General features: G+C 44.7%; 1 protein-coding gene across 1 annotated transcript in view; it reads right to left on the reverse strand.

The window, feature by feature from the left end:
- Nucleotides 1–13,416: 13,416 nt before the first annotated feature.
- The window catches only part of T265_02061 (hypothetical protein), a gene marked incomplete at both ends in the record, with an annotated part of 31,106 nt that continues 24,968 nt past the window's right edge, over nt 13,417–19,554 (reverse strand). The window contains 4 exons of the mRNA XM_009166209.1: nt 13,417–13,591; nt 16,191–16,551; nt 18,581–18,655; nt 19,205–19,312. Coding sequence (XP_009164473.1) covers nt 13,506–13,591; nt 16,191–16,551; nt 18,581–18,655; nt 19,205–19,312 — 630 coding nt within the window. The remainder of the gene's footprint in view (nt 13,592–16,190; nt 16,552–18,580; nt 18,656–19,204; nt 19,313–19,554) is intronic.

Consider the following 19,554-nt stretch of genomic DNA (forward strand, 5'->3'; position numbering starts at 1 on the left):
TGTATCAATCCGTGAATCCGTGAAAAACACCGGACACTGTATGGTAGCTGTGGAAACCCATCATGGTACAACTCAACAAGAAGCGTATAGTATTTGCACAATGCCACTGAATTTCCGAAGGCTACGATGTGTCCTTGATGGACTGAAACAAACAGGCAATGGAGTTTGGAGTACGACTTTAGGCTCACGAGCACCATCTAGGCACCCCGGGATCTCCGCAATGCTAGGAAATCATTCCACCAGACTATTTCCCCCAGAGGTCTCGTTGCTTTAGTGGAAAACAAAATTTGTTGAGCTGCAAAATCATTAAAGTGGATTAGAGTGATTTTCGGTACGAGCATACACGCAATAAAATACTAAATTTTTACGCGATTGATTTGTCCCACTCGCAAAGGTTTTGCAACAAAGATCATCGTGCGGCCAATATGCGTCTAAACAGGCGGTGAACCATGCAGGGTCTACTCAACCACAACAAGAGGACTTCACCGCACATGCATATTACCAGATCTGCAGAATGACAAGCCAACAAGCCAACAACAATCAGTCAGTTCTAAGAAACAGACTGCAAAGTGCTGTTGGAACAGGCGAATTGCGAGGAAAATTAAATCAAGTGACAGCTACCTTTGAAGCACTGGAGGTGGAATTAGGCGTTCAGAGTGTGTATACTATAGCTAAACGCCGGCGGACCACTGGTATCAACCCTCACATCAAACAAAGGTACATCCCAACGTTATGCATGTGGCTGAGTGTGCGATAAAGCCAAACGGTAAAATGAAGCCAAGCCAGTAATCGGGGAATGAAACTCGGTTCGGAAGTGCCAGGCATGGGCCATGTTTGTAGGGAAGCTCAAGGACGAAGGTAAATATGGATGCGGGCATGAACATAATCACAACGACAAGCGCCAGGCAGTCTCGGCAACAGATATGCACTTCAGGATACAGCTTCAAATGAATGTGCTGCAAGTAAACTTTCTGCATAAGAGGCAGATAACAGTGATTACTGGTTAAGTGTACTCATCAGGGAAGCTGCTCTATGTGTGTGTTAATACTGGAGGGTCCACGCTGATAAATAAACGTGATAAGAACGATAACATAGCAGTCAGGGTGAGGGAGCAACATGGAATGGTCTAGATCCTCTTTAAACATGTGTGGATGTTGAGCAAACAGACGCTTAACTCCCTTCATAGAGATATAAGGATGCTTCGGAATCCCACGTAGAGGATATAGTACGGGTATGAAACGGGAGCATGATTTATATTTTGATATACAGGAGAAGTAAATAATATTTCTTCAGAAGGCAGTCTGACAGGTTGACAACGGGAGCAAAAGTTCAGGGTCGCAACTTTTATAGGATGGACGGAGAGAAAAATCAGTATTGGAGTCGGAAATGTTGGAATTTTTGTAGATCAGACCATACAGATTGCCTTGATTAAGTTCAATGCGCCCCAGCCATAATAAATCCAGCTTACGTTGCAACTGGAGAAAATACGATAGTGCGGATGCCACAGGAAAGAACAACGTGTGAAGAAGCGTTGCATATTCTTCACCGTTTTGGCATGCCTGAGAATACTGTGACGCGAATCCCGGGACAACTTTGATAATAGGCCTTACAAATTACACGCAGGTTGCAGTTAAACATGGTTTGTTCTGGAATTAGCGGCGAATGAAAACATAGAGCTTGCAGGCCTCATTCACCAGGAACAACACCTGTTGCGAAGAGCTTGTAATGGTTAACGGCCCTATGGAGCCTCTAGTGAACAGAGCAAATTACTAATGTAAGCCAGATACAAAGTCACAAGGAGAAAAATCCAAGTAAATCTTGATTCACAGTTCAAAATGGGAGATTCCGTAGTTCCGAATTCCGTTGAACCAGCACACCAAGAATAATTCTATCTTCCTGGTATTCCAGATCTCCGGTGTTCGAAATATCATTCCACAAATGTGAATTATATTAGTCCAGTGTTTGTAGCTGAAATGTTTGTTCACGTTTAGTAATAGCAGTGGTCAAATATGACCGACCGGCGGTCACAACAACAGTCACTCAGCAAGTCTCGGGGGCACGTTGGAGCCAACAAGCGGGCGGTAGCGGATGTATTTCAGTAAAACAAACTTTTGTGCAGCGATATGACTGATAATGATGGGGGGAAAGTAGATGATACTGAGCATGAAAAAGTGCAGTTTACAAGTGCTACAGAACTCCCCCCTAGAGCGTCAAACGAGCGAGCAAGTCGTTCGAAAACGAAATGCGTCACGACATTTAGTCTTTGAAACGAACAGGAAGTTTGCAATGTCGACCAGATCTTGTGAGTGAAGGAGTGTGTGTGGTATTGGGAATGGCACTGGTCGAAGGCGAGATCGTGTGACTGTGTGGTTGTATAACGAAGGCGAGATTGACTGTGTGGTTGTATAACGGAGGGGGTCGTAGTATGCTCATTATCAGAGGTTGGTCGTGTGTGCATGTAAGCAACTTTCTTTCGATCGATGCTAACTGTCTTTGCGGCCGTTACGATCAATGACAAAGTTTTGTCTTTCCGAGAAACGACTCTGAAAGGCCCTTCGTATGGCGGTTGCAAGGGCTTTCTGACCGCATCGACGCGCACAAAAACATAGTCACATATAGCAAGGTCAGGATGTACATAGGTAGGCTTGCAAGTTTGTCGAGTAGGTGAAGGACGGATATCACGCATGTATTGGCGAAGCCTGGAAGCGTAGGAATTAGGGTCCGTTTCACCAGTTGTTGCAGAGTCGACTATCATTTCACCTGGAAGACGTAAGGTAGTGCCGAAGACGAGTTCAGCGGTTGTGCAGCCCAAGTCTTCTTTAACAGTATTGCGTATACTGAGAAGAATGAGTGAGAGGCGTTCCGACCAGTGTGTGCTAGACGAGGCTATCAGCGATGCCTTAAGCTGTCGATGGAAGCGTTCGACCATGCCGTTGGCAGCCGGATGGTATGCAGTTGTTCGGAAGTGGTCTGTACCAAGTAGTCGTTTGAGGTCATGAAAAAGTGTTGAAGTGAATTGTGGACCTCGGTCAGTGGTAATGGTAGCGGGTACACCGAATGTAGCGATCCAGCTATCGACAAACGTTCTAGCAACGTTTTCGGCAGAGGTGTCGTTGATCGGAATGGCCATGGGCCAGCGTGTGAAACGGTCGACACAGGTGAGTATGTGTGTGAAACCTCTGGATGGGGGCAACGGCCCAACCAGATCAATGTGTACATTTCGAAAGCGTGAGTCGGGAAGCTGAAAAATACCAGTTGGAGAAATGGTGTGTCGGTGGATCTTGCTCTTCTGACAGTCAAGACATTGCTTGGCCCAAGTGCGTATCTCCTTTTGCATATTCGGCCAAACGTATCTTTGTGACACCAGTTTGGCAGTTGCTCGTATGCTGGGATGAGAAAGTGAGTGGAAGTGGTCGAATACAGAGCGTCTATGTTTTTCAGGAACAAAAGGTCTTGGGCGTCCTGTGGATATGTCACAAACAATGAAACTGTCAGAGTTGAGGAGCGGTAGTGTGACGAATTTGAGAGATGGAAGGCTGGAAAAATTCGGGAATTCGGGTTCCAATAGCTGATCAGAGGCAATGGCTTGTAGGTCGATTGGAATCGTTGCTATGTTGTTTATCTCAATGCGGGAGAGGGCGTCTGCAACGACGTTTTCAGACCCTTCGATGTAGCGTATGTCAGTTGTAAACTGAGCAATGAAATCTAAATGTCGGTTCTCTCGTGGTGAATGTTTGTCTTGAGATGTTCTCAAGGCAAAAACGAGAGGTTTATGGTCCGTGTAGATAGTGAAGTTTCTTCCTTCGAGAATGTATCGAAAATGCTTGACCGCTAGATAGATCGCTAGGAGCTCTCTACCAAAGGTGCTGTAGCGGGTTTGTGCGGGTTGCAGTTTGCGAGAGAAGAAACAGAGGGTTTGAATGCTGTCATTCACTACCTGCTGAAGGACCGCACCAACAGCAGTCTGTGATGCATCGGTTTTCAGTATGAGTCGGCAATCAGGACTGGGGTTCAAATGACCCAGGGTGGTGACTTCCGAAAGAGCGGTTTTAACGGCGTTGAAGGCAGAGGTAGCTTGGTCATTGAATTGCAACCGTTTGTTGTTTGCTTTTAGCAGGTCGGTTAGCGGTGCGAGGATCTCTGAGCAGTGTGGGATGAATCTGCCGTAATAGTTGACCATACCCAAAAATCGACGAAGGCTTCGAGTTGACTGAGGTAGGGGGTAGTCCAAAATAGCAGTGGTTTTATCTGGCAGCGGCCGGATTCCTTCGGAGTTAATACGATGGCCGAGGAAGTCAAGCTGGTCTGCTGCGAAAACACACTTATCTGGATTGATAGTGATACCATATTGTTTGAAACGTTCGAAGACGGCTTGTAAGTGTAGTTTGTGTTCTTCGATCGTTTTGCTTGCCACCAACACATCGTCAATGTAAGCGAAAACGTGGTCTAGACCACGTAGTACCTGGTCTATGAAGCGTTGGAACGTTTGAGCGGCGTTCCGAAGGCCAAAGGGCATGCGTGTGAATTCAAATAGACCAAAGGGTGTAGTAATCGCCGTTTTAGGAATGTCGTTAGTGGCAACCGGTATATGGTAATAAGCTCGGACGAGGTCGATTTTGGAGAACACAGTCTTGCCCTGTAATTGCAGTGCAAAGTCGTGGATGTGCGGTATTGGGTAACGGTCAGGTACTGTACGACAGTTGAGTGCTCGGTAGTCACCGCATGGTCGCCAATCACCAGTGGATTTCTTGGGGACCAAATGTAGGGGAGAAGACCAGCATGAGTTTGAAGGTCGGATGATTCCGAGTTGCAGCATATGGTCAAACTCGGCTTTGGCGAGTCGCAGCTTCTCTGGGTGTAGTCGTCGCGGACGAGAGTGGACTGGAGGACCGGTGGTCGTTATATGATGCTCGACTTGATGTGGCACACTCGAGGCCGTATATGAGGGCTTAAGTAAGCTTGGAAACTTTTTGATCAATTCGTCGAAAACCGGAATGTTTGAAGTAAGGGCGACGTGAATACCGAGTGGGTATGACGAAGCGTCGACCTGGACTGATGGAACGGAAAGCGAAGTTAATGAATCCAGAAGCTTTTGCCGCTTGATATCGACGGCCAACGAGAAGTTGGTCAAGAAGTCCGCACCGATGCCTGGGACGTGTACGTCGGCGACAGTGAATATCCAAGGGAATGAACGGCAAAGACCCAGTTCAAGCGTCAGTGACTTATGACCGAATGTAGCTATGCGCGTGCCGTTAGCCGCCCGTACTGTCGTTAGCGGGTTAGAAATGTGGCGTTTTGAGTTTCCGGCAGGAATAACGCTAAGTTCTGCACCTGTATCTACGAGGAACCGCATTCCGGTGGCTCTATCCGTAACGTAGTAGAGGCGACTAGGTGACTGGCCAGCGAGTTTCCCTGGTCAGGGCATAGGCGCAGGGGGGGTGTGCAACGTAGAGCCTTGTCTTTGAATTTTGTGTGGTAATGGCAAAATCGGTTGGGATTCCGAGATGGAGAGGTCGGTTTACGTGAAACCAATCGGGAATTGCGTGGCGTATTAGTCCGCGCCGCTGTGGTGACTACCTTGTTTACCGTGGCCACCAGTTGATCAATTGCGCCTGCATTCGATCGAGGCGTGCCGTAACGGGGTTGTCGTTAAGATGAATGGGCTGTTGTGAGGTTGGGGCTATCAAACGGTCGGCGAAGCATTCGTGGATCTTATCTGCCGTCTCAGCGAGTGACGACAGAGGGACATCTGGCTGGGTAGCCAGAATTTGGCGAGTGCTTAAGGGGAGACACTGAAGCCACAACTGCTTTAAGATTGCGTTGTCAAAAGATTTCCCGCATGCGAGGCTTTGCACGTGCCGTAGCAGTTACGAAGGTGTGCAATCGCCCAGTTCGACTCCTGCGAGCAATTTTTGCAGATTCACTTCGTCCGAGGTGGCTGTCCGTCTAATAATTGCTGCTCTTATGTGGTGTAGGGATTTGATGCCGGCATAGGATCGATCAGGTCAATAACCTCTGCGGCAACCTTGGTCGGGAGTTCAGAAAGCACGTAAGAAAACATGGTCTACTGTGAGGTAATTCGGCGGAAATGGAAGTAACATTCCAGTTGGATAAACCATACTCTAGGGTTACTGACCCCAAAAGCTGGCAGTTTTACGTGAATGGCGTTTTCAACCAACTTAGTGTTGAGTTCGTCTTCGTTAGACATGGTTGAAAAAAATTACTGGACTAAGCGTATACGTGAGAGATATGAGAGTTCTGAGCTAGTAAAAAAAATAGAAAACAGCAAAAAATGTTCGGGCTCGCCAATTATGTAGTGGTTAACGGCCCTATGGAGCCTCTAGTGAACAGAGCAAATTACTAATGTAAGCCAGATACAAAGTCACAAGGAGAAAAATCCAAGTAAATCTTGATTCACAGTTCAAAATGGGAGATTCCGTAGTTCCGAATTCCGTTGAACCAGCACACCAAGAATAATTCTATCTTCCTGGTATTCCAGATCTCCGGTGTTCGAAATATCATTCCACAAATGTGAATTATATTAGTCCAGTGTTTGTAGCTGAAATGTTTGTTCACGTTTAGTAATAGCAGTGGTCAAATATGACCGACCGGCAGTCACAACAACAGTCACTCAGCAAGTCTCGGGGTCACGTTGGAGCCAACAAGCGGGCGGTAGCGGATGTATTTCAGTAAAACAAACTTTTGTGCAGCGATGTGACTGATAATGATGGGGGGAAAGTAGATGATACTGGGCATGAAAAAGAGCAGTTTACAAGTGCTACAAGCTAAATACACTGAAGAAACCAAGTCGAACGTCATGCACTTTGAGGAGAATCCGACTAGTCAGTCCAATAACAATAAATTCCCTAGAAGTAACCTAGAATCAATAAGGTTAGGAGAAAAAATAATGGAAATGAGGTCAAGATCCACGAAGAATCCAGATGAACCTGAATGAGTAAACCCATATTGTGAAATAATGAGGGTATTATTGATGAGTACAAACTCCAGGACGGGGATATTATAAGGTGCCCTGCGGCGTAGAATAACCACGCGAACTAGCAGCAGCAGTTAATGAGCATGAATCTCAGTGTGGCGATTTTGGGGTGCTTTCATTCACTTGGGGCTCCGCCCATGAGGAGAGCGATATAGAAGATAACGACGATCGGAATTTCCGTTTAGAATGACGGAAAGGATACCTTCAGTGCCTGGAAAATCGAAGTCCCTAGCGTGCCCAAGTTAAGAAGTCAGGTTAGCTAAATTGACCGAAAGTGTGCAGGCGGTTGAGTTCAATTCCTCAGCAAGTGTAGTCAACACGGAATTAGTTGTGGAGCAATGAATAGAAGGGTTCGAAGCAGAGAAGACACAGAAGCAGCGAAGTAGAAGTTTGGGGCTTACACGATATCAGCGGAATCAGAAGGATCACCTCGTCAAGGGTCACTATACATGGAATTTCAGAGGACCTAGAGAAGCAATGTCTTTGAGAGAGCGATTCCATCATCTTTGGCTCAAGAGAATGGTCCACCACTCTAGAACACTCGCAATTTCTGAGAGCTGGTTTGCCCGCGGAAATCTCATTTCCCTGGTTGTTTGGCATACTGCACTGTGCTCATATTTCGACAGTGAGGCGCTCATGCTAAAGTTTAGTTATGCTGCGTGGTGGCTCCCAGTTTTTAAACCCCCTCTCCAGATTTTGACCCCCCTTTTCCAAATGACGGCTTTCGATTGTGATCTGCTGCTGTTTTGATCACCCTTTGTAAAGGTGGTTTTATTGCTTTGCACACGTGAATTCTCTGGCGGCTGACTAAGTTAATTTTGTCCACAGCTGCTTAAAGGGACATCTATCTGATCATTGAATTCGGCTATCACAACTGCTGGATCTATCATTATCGGGATAGAGTGAATTACTTTACTGTATCCTATGGCAGTACATAAATTTCCCTGCAATAATTCACATTTTGACATCTGTGAACAGAACTTTACGGTCGATGCCATGCGGTAAACAAGAGAGCGCGCCACTCAGTAACCAACCTTCGGTAATATTTATATACCGTTACAACGGGCCTGAGAAGTTTTCGCAAAACGAAAAACTGGATGCTTTGCCAGTTGGTCCGTCCCAAAGAATGCCACTCTATCCTCAACAAACAAATTTGAGGCCATCTCCCTGAATGTTTTTCTAGCTAATTTTTCCAGGCCATGAACGAGCATCTAAAGAGACGTTTAGATGCCATTATCGTCCTCAGATTTAGTCGACCGACCTCCGGAAAATTCTTTTCGGATCAATATCCCGACAAAAGCTTCCATATAATCAAATAAATCCCACAAATGAGCTTTCCGGGCCTGCAGCGAAGGTAAACAGTAATTGAAGTCTTGTAATCGTGGCAAGGGCAATGATCGAGAGACTGGGTGAATTTTATTCACATACAGATGTGTTTCTCGTAGCGTCAGTGACCCAGACAAGTAGGCAAATGTCGTTCTTGGATTCTGGGTGTTTAATAAGGGTAAAACTTTTGGTGAGTATCCACCTGTTTCAAAAGAAAAGTTACTCGGCCATCCTGATTAGGATGCATTTATTACAATCGCTCTGGCACAAATTTGTTGTATGTGGGACTGGAGCCTTTATATCAATATAAAAAATGTTCAAATTCGCTGCAGGTCCCCTGGGTGATGAGTAAGTTCGGTTTCGGCTTATAAATCTGTTTAGGATTTGGTCCCATTGTGGAGCTTATACACAAGTTTCATGTCCGGTTTTATTTTATTCACAAGATTGTGCTTCAAAATCAAACAGTGTAAGACTGCCATGTACTTGCATAAATGCATATTCTCTGGATAGCTACTGCAACGCTTCCCAAGTACTTTCATTGCTATGTCAGTTTCGACATAATTACACTTCGTTGTTGCATCTTGCTGTTCGTATGCATAGACTTCCCCTATTCAGAAGTTTTCAAAAGTGGATATTTATTCTCATGATGGTCTACTTCTTCATTTGCCATTGTATAGCAAAAGACAGAATGGTTGTGAAAAGGGATATAGTTGCATAACGCGTTATTACTGTCAGTTGGATCGAGATCCATTATTAGGCAGCGGTTGCTCAGGCCGAATTGCAAAAAACGCGCCAGATACCTATCTATTCATCAAGATCCGTCAGTATGGATGTGGCCGCAGTTATGGTATTTTCCATTTTTCTAAGACCATGCCTTCAGTGAGCGTTCGGAAGAGCGTTGGGGCTGTCATAGCCTGCTCACTGGACCATTAAACACTCACAACAATCGGCTTACTGTCAGGGCGCGCCCAGACACAAGAAAAAGCACATGTGCAGAGAGTGAAGCATCCCCAAGGTCACCACCGGTTCGACACGTCCGGAAAGTAGGTGAGTTGGCGGCTTTCACGAAACACGGCTCTCACCAAACGGCTTAGCAGCACACGACCAGCGTAGTGGGTCTGAGATTGTTCACGGCCGGAACACCACCACTGGCCGTACGGAGCGAACAAGTGAACGACCCTATGTGGCCATTTAGTCATCCTATATATTTACGCAGAGGCTCTGTACGTTTTGTCCTGGCAATGCAGCCGTGTCCGCAGTTCTCTGTCTTCTCCCTATCGCGTAGTCTGGGAGGCTCGGTGCAGGTGTAACCCAATAGCTCGGCCACCGCACAACACAACACTTGCAGACTACACTCCATCTCTGTATGCCTTTATGTCTAACACCTCTGGATGTGTAACTTCTCGATGGACATTTCCAAGAATAAACCACGAAAACATTAATTTTCGTTAACCAGTGGCGGGAGGCTCTTCGAACACTTGTTCGATTGCAACATTAGTTTTTGATGGACTGTTAGGTCAACGTCAGATTTAGTACATTCAGACTGTATCTTCAGTAAGGTTCGTTTGGCCGTAGACGATATCGTCGTCGATGGACTTCCATTTTCATATTTTCAAGAATTCTGGAAGGCTGGTTGTTCTAGGATGTTGTGTCTAATGTTAAGGTCGACACATTACATTTGGTCCTAGCCGACACGTAAATGCGGTCGTTGCCATCAACCACATAACTATCGACCACAAGTTCATCGTATCTCTCCCATCCCGTTAAAATATGGGCCAGGAACAATAGTAAGTTAGAGGCACCTCATTTCCCTCGGTTTCGCAGGGCATTTTTGTTCCGGTGTTCTGTTAAAGACACATCTGGTAATGTGCACAAGACTAAGGAGGCATAAAATTGTGTTAAAAACCCGACCCACATTTCAATAACTTAACGCGACATGATGTGCAATTACTCGTAACTCTCGAATGCAACCCATGCGTAGCTATGGATGGAAACAATTATTAATTCTCGCACTGTCATTTTGCCAAACATCAGAAACCACCTTATTTCCAAGGTCTCCAGAAGCGTGAAAAATGAGTGTACGTGCGGCATAGATAGCTGCTGGAAACGGACGCACACGATCGAAGTGATCGAGCCGGTGTGACTTTTTGTACACATTAGAAAACTTGAATAAATATGCATCAAGTTTCGTAAAATTCAGGAACAGATACAAAAATGTTACCTTGGAAAAATGTGCCCTTGAAGCCCATGGTCGTGTCATTTCATCTTGATATTGTGACAAAACAGGGAAAATAATGTACCTAGCAGTAAATCTGCAACCCGTTCCCATCGTAGAGATGGATCGCGGCCAAATTTTAAATATTATGTTTATATTCGCATCACTCTCGTTTGAACAGTCATCCTTCTGTCCTGGCGTAATTACTCTCGTGAGTCCACACCAATGGTTTGGAGCACTGGACTCGAATTACGGTCAATCACCGCACGCTGGACGCATCTCAATTTTCACTTCTGCAAAGGCGAACGTGCTCGTGATTGAGTGATGCGGTTGGTAGTACAAGTAATTAGACCAGAAAGTAAACATCTCATATTTACGTAGTTATTAAGGACTGGATATTCCCACGCGTACTATTGAACTTTCCTGGATAATTATTGACTATTACACAATAGTAAACGAACACTGAAGACTAGTTCCACAATTTATATAATAAACTTCACGTTTCATCAGATGCGGTGGTGGAGCTTTGGCATCAAATCATACATTGCTCGCATTCCTCACCAGTTACACCTGGTGGCTGGCCGGGCCTAGGAGCTTTTACTTCACTGGGTTAAAGTGAGTTGTCTCGGACTTGAGTCGACGCACCTCAAACTGCTTATGTACAGTGTGCTTATCATCAGCCACCGCTTTTAAGGACAGTACCTAGTGGCTATGCCTGGGGGTAGAAGAAGCTCATGTGACTCAAAACCGGGGTTGCTGTTCTGGAGGGTCCAGGTCCATCTTGCGAATTTCGCTGGATGTCCCCACAATATGGATGTTGAGCTTAATTAACTGTACCGAGTGGGTGTTAACCACCCAAACTACACGTTTTCCTTTAACGGATATAATCCGATCCCATAAAATAATGACATTGACCATACTCGTTTGACTCAAGAACCCATTGGCACCTAAAATTCAACCCCTCTTTTTTCTTGACTAGAAAGTATGCATCCGTGATTTTCAACTAATGTGATTTTTGGTACATAAATTTGTATTGTATTAGCCAATCACACAAAACAAACTTTCTTCGCTACGATAGCCCATTTTATAATCCTTCATTTGTAAACCATGTGGCGCAGAAGCAAATCTTCATGACATCATCCTTGGCTTTTCTAAAAATATGAGCATAACCTAGTGGCTCTCATTGAAGCCATATACTGAGAACTTTGATTCATTCTCTACGATTAGGACGGTGCAAAAAAGTCCATACGTTCCGTAGAATTCGTTTTCAGTGGGCACTATAAATCTCAGAGATATTTTACAGTAGTGTCGGCAGCTTTTTCATTTGTATTTGTGGGATACAATGGATTCGTTTCAACTAGTCGGTGAAGAAACTTCTGTCCGTCAGGGTCACTATGATGTTTGATTACCTATAATTTATTCCTAACTGGTGACAAGTGGAAGGCTCTTCACAGCATGCGTTGTCTGCAAGCCCACATCCTCATTGATCTACTTATCAGACGGATCACATCTATGAGGGCCATGACGTAATTTAGAGGTATCTTCACCTGTGTTCCTGTCGGTGAGCGCACTGACTGACTGACTTTTGTCCTTCTCCATCACGAAAACCGTGGTGGTGACAGAAAACGATCAACGACAAGAGTAGTGTAGTCAAATTACAATTTAATTACTAAGTGCGCTAGCTGATACTATGTATTATGGAATGTAACCAATGATACTGTGATTAAATCGCTCGTCACAGTACAGGCTCTGAAAGGTTGGGCGCCCACAACAGATGTCGTCCTTCTTGGGGCACATCAGATAGGTGAGGCTTCCGAGTTCTCGTCAGCACTATGATTTTATTGAACACTAAAGTACACGCAACTGGCGAAATACACTAATTTGCAGAATCAATTGGCGTTGACGGGAAACCCAACGGAATCTCCCGTTCATAACATTCTTGTGCTACAAGATAAAAGTAGAAGACCTAACAGTATCGTCAGGAGTTGAGGACTACCATAAATGAGAAGGTTTATCCGAATGTTCAAATAACACCAGCCTAATCTGCGAACTGCCTATTGCATACAAATTAGTATTGAATAAGAACATGCTTGACGGAACTTCGGGTGTCTCATGAGTCCCCAAAAGGGTGATATTGGTCATGTGCCGTCCAAGAGTTACCGAAGATCTTATGATCAGTGCGTCCCATCAAAAAAATACACCGCAATGTCTAGAATATCGTATTGTGAAAGCGTCTATTGTGAAAGACACTTAGTTGGAGAATACCATAAAAGAGAGGTATGGTTGAGTCTGCTTTTGACATCAGCCTAGTTTGCAAACAAATATATTTCACTTACAGCGTTGTATTCACGCTGTCCAGCGAGCATAGTGAGCTGCCGACCAGAACAGTGATTACTTCTACCTAAATAAACAAGCGCACACCAAATGCGCCTCCTAATAAAATTAAAACCCTGAAGGGCGATCTGCCGTTTAGGTGTAGAGTGGCAAGCAGAGGTTTACTTTGGTTTGAAACATCACCAATGCCTGCGCGGCAGCGGATCCTCTACCACTTACCAGGTCGGTATCCCTTTGAGGTGGATTTTCCGGCCACCTAATAAGCAAGCTACGGTTTAGCGGTATGTCCCTGGTCCTTATGGGAACTTTATTACTTTGATGCTCACAGGATTACCGATACGGATGAATGTGCAATTTGACAGAGGGAGTAGTGCGCAAGATGAGTGCTGATAAACGGGGAAAGTTGATCAGGCTAGAAAAAAACTAAACTAAAAGCTAGGTTTTAGGAATAAAACGGTCAAAACGTGCGTACTAGTCCCACGGATTTTGAGAATTGCTGATCTAACAAGCATTCATTGCACGTAAAGTGGGTTAAGGGAGGAGAAAACTAGAATCAGTGAGTAATGCATAAATCTGCTTAAATCTCGGCTATATACATCAGGGGGCGGGGACGGACAGCTCGAAATACAAACAACTTTACAAATTAACCGCTGGCATGTTAAATTTCAGTTTGCAGTTATCAAAAAGCAGAACGAATTGGGCAAGGTGGTCATGAATTATATCTGGAAAAGAAAAGGAGAAAGGACAATTAGGAGGATCTATAAAGAATTATGAATGGCTGATGCACAGAACGTCAGGACTGTCAGCATTCCTAAAGCTAACCAGTCGCTGGCTTGGACATGTCGGGAAATAATCAATCATTGTAGTATAAACAAACAAGATAGAAGAAAATACTAACGTCTATCCCGTTTGCATTCGAAATGTGGACTTCCACCACCACGGATTCGCATACTCGTTTATTTGCGACATGGAATGGCACCATAAAAATATTTAAGCGATCATTCAAGTAGACTTTTTTCGCTAGACAGAATGGGGACGCAGGGGATGCTGTGAAAACTCCTCGGAAGTTCGACCAAAAATATATGGCATATATATGGGATAATTAAACATGCAGACATGAGATAGAAGAACCTTAATGATGGGACATCAAAATAGGACAAAGAAGCTCCCACTGCACTGGGTGAACAAACAACTGACATAAAGGAAAGTACTCACAAGTTTGCTGAAAACTCTTCGACAGCCCACGACCCACACAAACAATCAGAGGCATCGTTCATTAGTCGGTAGCTGTCAGCTGCTTCTGTACTGCATATCGACCGACTTAATAGGACTTGCGTGGCACACTGAAGTGCGTACACGTTCCTAACCAAACTGAGAGCCATTGCCATCATCTGAGATTTTCACGCATTTGCATACACATCTTGACAGACTAACAGCAGTCCTGTGGAAATTATGTGACCGAATGACAATTACGTAGGACGAGAATAAGCATCTAACCTCTACCGTGATAAGTGAAGCTTGGTGGTGGAGATAAGGATGAATAGGTTTCATAAGTTGGAAGACTAAAAGATTCGCGAGCCAGGCCATCGCGGGTTGAAAAGCCGATTTATTATGGCTATGGAGCTCAGGCGTTCCATTAGCCTTGCCGCTGATGAATATGAGCACCACCGATCAGATATCAACAAATGGCGAGAGGTGATTCCTCCACAAAACATTGAGGTTTACTTTCATGGAAAACATGCAATGCACCCCTGGACGACTTTTCACTGCCGGCAAAGTGAAATCAAAGAACATCTAGAGAGCTCATCACAAAGACACCGAATAATCCACTAGGCTTATCGGAGTAAGCCTATACAAATGGTTGTATTGGTGAACAAATTAAATTAACTAGGCGCCAATCGACGTGCGATTGGTCTTCATATTTTGTGGCGAGATGGCTCAATGGTTGGAGCGCGAATTTACTGACCGGAAGGTCTGTGGTTCGCACTCGACATCTGCTTCTCTTGTTTGGGCTTGGGCAACCTGGCAGTATCTCAGCCCTGGTGCTTCTTTCAGGTGGCATGGTAGCTAAGCACCGAAAGGGGGCTACAGCTGAACGAATTTTTGGATTGTTTATACCCCTCCTCGTTCATAGGCTAGGAAAAAACACGGCGACGAGGGTAGTCTGGAATGTAGAAGAGTTAGCCGACAAAACTGTTGTTGAAACTGGTTGGGAACAACCACCTAGTCCCCAAGGTCTAGTACGCACCGTCAAATCACCGGGTAAACGCGCTTTTATTGATTGCAATTTGAATGACCAGAGCTTATACCCAAGTTTCCGTAACACATGTACGAAAAATGTTCAAATTAGGACTTAACATAAGAATGGTGCCAGGATAACAGCAGAACCACTCAGATAAAAAGTCAGATCGGCAGTCCAAAGTAATCCTGAATGCAATGCTTTGGAAATCGGTGGTCATTATTTATCCCACTGAACGACCGCCTCCCCACCTTGCATCACTTGTTTCAGCAAAAAAACGTAAGAACACCTTTCACGGCGCACAGATTAGAATGGAGCTTATGTTCAAGAAAATATTCATGTTACGGGAACATAAGGTGAACGAACAAAATCCAATTGTTAATGAGTGAGGAAGTCTACAAACGAAGTTGTGACCAGATCTGACGTATTACTGCATTATGTCCAGTGAAGCATAAGTACATTTCATGCTAGGCGTATGAGAGGTCCTTATAAAAATACCAGTGAGAATTTCACAGAATTTAAGACGACCGCAGTGGATGACGAATCGAGTATTGTTCATCACCTAGAATGGGCTGGTTTAGAATTCGACCCACCATACACGGTCAGTGTAAATTTTTGGCAATACAGCTGGTAAGCAATGCTGAGTTATCGTCGGTTTCTTCTCGATAGTGAACCCACACATGATAAGCATGACTCAGAATCGAATTCAGTCTTAAAAAAAAGATAAAATCCTGGTATGAAGATGTCTAATTTGGGTCGATGAACATTGGCGATCGCTGGAACCAGGTAAAAGAATTTTTCCTGACCAATTACACATACGCATACGTAATTTTCGAAGCTCTCACAACGTGAATTGGTTGATCTCACGAATGGAGGGATTGTTCACGACAGATCAATGTATAGACGATGCGAAAATCGACGAACGGCACAGCAGGCCACAGAAGAAGGAATTAACAGCATTCGGTCGCACGTAAACGTATTCCCAGTGAACAAAATACCGTGTACGCTGAGCAGAACATGTTAGAAGGGAAGCACCTTAAGTGCCAAAAAGTAAAGACGAGTCATATAGACGATGGGCTTACTGCATACAAAGCAGGACAGAGGAATACGGGGACTGGACATCAGTTGAGCGAACCGGCGAATATCCAGACTGGCAGAGACGAAACGCTGATCAGCCGCATCCGAAGCCGTAGTGTCTATATCGTTGGGCAGTTCGAGTCGCGAATCTCGAAACGTGCCCCGGGTAACATCATCGCCATCGCCTCCCCAGATAGCACTGCGAGGCTCTTCTGAGTTGTCACCATCGGCCCCCTGAGTAGACCGCGACTGATGTTCCGGAAGCCAGCTGCGAGCACGAAGTCCGCGAAAGGTGAGGCGAACACGGGCTAAAGTTTCTACATTCACCCCGAGATGCAGCTCACCTGCGCCATTAGCGCTGATTAACTAAACCGACGATTAAAAGAAATGAAATAAGAAAATGTACCAGTGAGCGAAATACACTCACTCGCATAACAACTCTGTTTTGACGTGAGACTCACCTGGAACTCAGTTGAATCTCCTGTTAATAAGCATCGTACGTGTAAACATGTACCAGCCATTTCACAGAACCCAAGTGAACATAAAACAGAGGAAGAATCTTCACGATCATCGATTGCTCTTACGTTTAGACAAAACAGAGAATAGGTTCACGCGAACCGGTACCTTGATTGACTAAAGCTTCACGGTGACCTGCAATTCTGGTGTCGCAATGTGCGATGACGGGAGTTGACCCGACTGCATGCAAAGCCAACGTAATGTTTTGTCAAGAAACTTGAATTAGCTGCAGAAAATTGAGGCAATTGACTGGTAATGAAAAGAAAATAATAAGTCACTCATCGCTGGCAGACAGGAGTGCCAAAATACACACGTTCAAAAACTCAGAGGTGCAACTCTCCTAAATGCAGGCGAAATTCGAGCAGAAAGTGGATAGCCACTAGCCTCTATCTGATTTCAAAATTCGTCCATCAAGGAAAATACCAGTCTATTAGCAACATGATGTATTCGACTGTAGCAGATGGACAGGGATCTCCTAGGGCTTCAGGATAGATGAGACATCATTCCTGTCCACATGGAAAGTAGTCAAAAGTCGGGAATGGCTGAAAAAACTGCTTCACAAAAACTGCTGCATGCAACTTAGAAGGATTAATGAATATCTATGAGCTTCTCTTGCCATTGAATAGGTATCGTGAAAGTTGTATCAGTTTTGACTGTAGTGTGGCACACAAGGTCAATGCACGGATCTGTAAGGCTTGGATCGGTGAAAGTTGATCAGTTTTGACTGTAGTGTGGCACACAAGGTCAATGCACGGATCTGTAAGGCTTGGATCGCATTTGCTAAATGGGGACACCGAGGGCATCAAAACAGTATATCCCTGAAACACAAGGGACGTGCGTAGCAGGCTAAAGTACAGGCAGCTTTGTTGCATGGCTGTGAAACCTGACCTGTCCGATAAGCAAATCTGAGACATTTTCAGGCCTACGACAACCGTTGTCTCAGAACCACAGGTCGTGTGGGTTGGTGTCAGCAAATCCGTAACCAGGCAACGGGCGCAACCGGTACTTTCATTGGAGAATGTGTAACGCACCAGAAGCTTCGTTAGTTAGGCCATTTATGGCATCGTTTACCTAACACAGTGCTGTTTTCGATGCCCATTTTAGAGGTGACCCACCCTTGAGCTGGCAGAGAGGTATGAAAGGGATTACAAAACGTTTAGATGCTGTCGGTGCTACTCCTGAATGGGAACAGAGCGAAACCCACAGCGCCTGATTGAGGACGCTGCAAGATGTGACTGCTATTCGCTGTCAGTGGCTTTATACTTAGTTTCTATTCAGCTCAACTGGATGAGTGTCTGGAGGTGTATGTACCTCGAATAATTGTGGTAGGCTAGTACTATGTCCCTTCCCATCCACTTTCATTAGTTTTTTCTCCAAAATAAGGCTTCTAAATAAACCGTGGTTGTAGGACAGAGAAGCATCAGTGTTCAACACTGACGTCATACTGTGGATGATGATGAATACCGCAAGCAGATTAGAATAAAAGATAATGTAATCACAAATGCTCTCCAAACACTATTGGGCTCTAATCTTTTTACGCGTTTGTTTATGGAACACAATGAGTACAAAGTATCAAGACGATCCCCCTCAAGCAGTCTGAAGGAACCTATGCAGGAAATCAAAGATGATATCCAGAGCCTAGCGGAGGGCCCTCAATTAAAGTTATAAATTGCAACTACATGACGAATCAGTGAGCATACTGGCCACAGTTCAACACGTTTCCACAAGTCAGTGTCTTGAAAATAAGAACGGGAGAGCAAAGAAAAAGGTTACGGAAATGATGGGTGTGGAATACCGGTGTCGGTGATAAGTGAGACTCAACGACGAGTTGTAGGTACAAAGTAAATATTTCATTCACGTCTTGAATGGAACAACTCACTATAAATTTGGCGAAGCGTTTCATTCGGTCAACAAACGGTCTCAGAATCTTGACAGAAGGAAAGAAAATGCTGACCTGCATACAATGGGAAAATAAATAGAGCTGAGCGGTCGAATGCAACGGGTGAAATAAATAACAGCATTTTAAAGATTAAAAGATACGATGGTCTACTTGGGGTGAGGCTTAATGAACCGAAGCGGGACGGGGCAATGGTTTTGAAAATGATTACAGGGCAAACTGCGACCGACCGCTCCATGTGTACCTGGTCAGTCAGTCTAGAGACGATGCGCTCCGTCTGGAACCAGGGTCAAACGGAAAAATGTGGTAATTTGTTTCGTAAGACTCTTAGCATGTTTGATTTCAATTAATCGGACTTCGGGGAATAAAATACACTGGTCACATGATCACTGGACTTGTTATACACCGAAAAGCTAGTTACTTCTGCCTATTTATTTTCCTCGTTACAGTTCCGAGAAATAAAAAAAGGCAAGTAAAAAAGCTGGGAACCAGATGGTCGGTTTTGGCCACAGATCAAACCCTGAATGAAGCAGTATGAACTGCTCTTCAACCGTAGGCTGACAGCAGACGGAACACGGCTACTGAGTAACGTACAATAAAACGTACATCGAAATCTGGATCTGGAGGTTCAATGAATTCGTTCCAAAGTCGTGGCGGGACGACATGAACAGGAAGGAAGTGCCAAACAGCACGTGAACGACCGGTGATACTAGCCTGAAGAAAAGAGTTAATGAAACTCTTCAAGTATGAGGAAACTGGGGAGATAAGAGGGACAAGGGACACTGGTGGAAGGGTTTGTGGTTGCGTTTAGAAATTAAACGATGAAGGAGATATTTCCTTATATACCAATATTCCATCAAAATCAGCTGAAAAAACCAGTTTCCTTTCACATATATGAGGCTATATCAGGTGTTGAGAACGTTCGCCGAATGCAAAAAAATACACGCAGGTGGTTT

The sequence above is a fragment of the Opisthorchis viverrini genome (assembly GCF_000715545.1).
Source record: "Opisthorchis viverrini unplaced genomic scaffold opera_v5_23, whole genome shotgun sequence".
NCBI lineage: Eukaryota > Metazoa > Platyhelminthes > Trematoda > Opisthorchiida > Opisthorchiidae > Opisthorchis > Opisthorchis viverrini.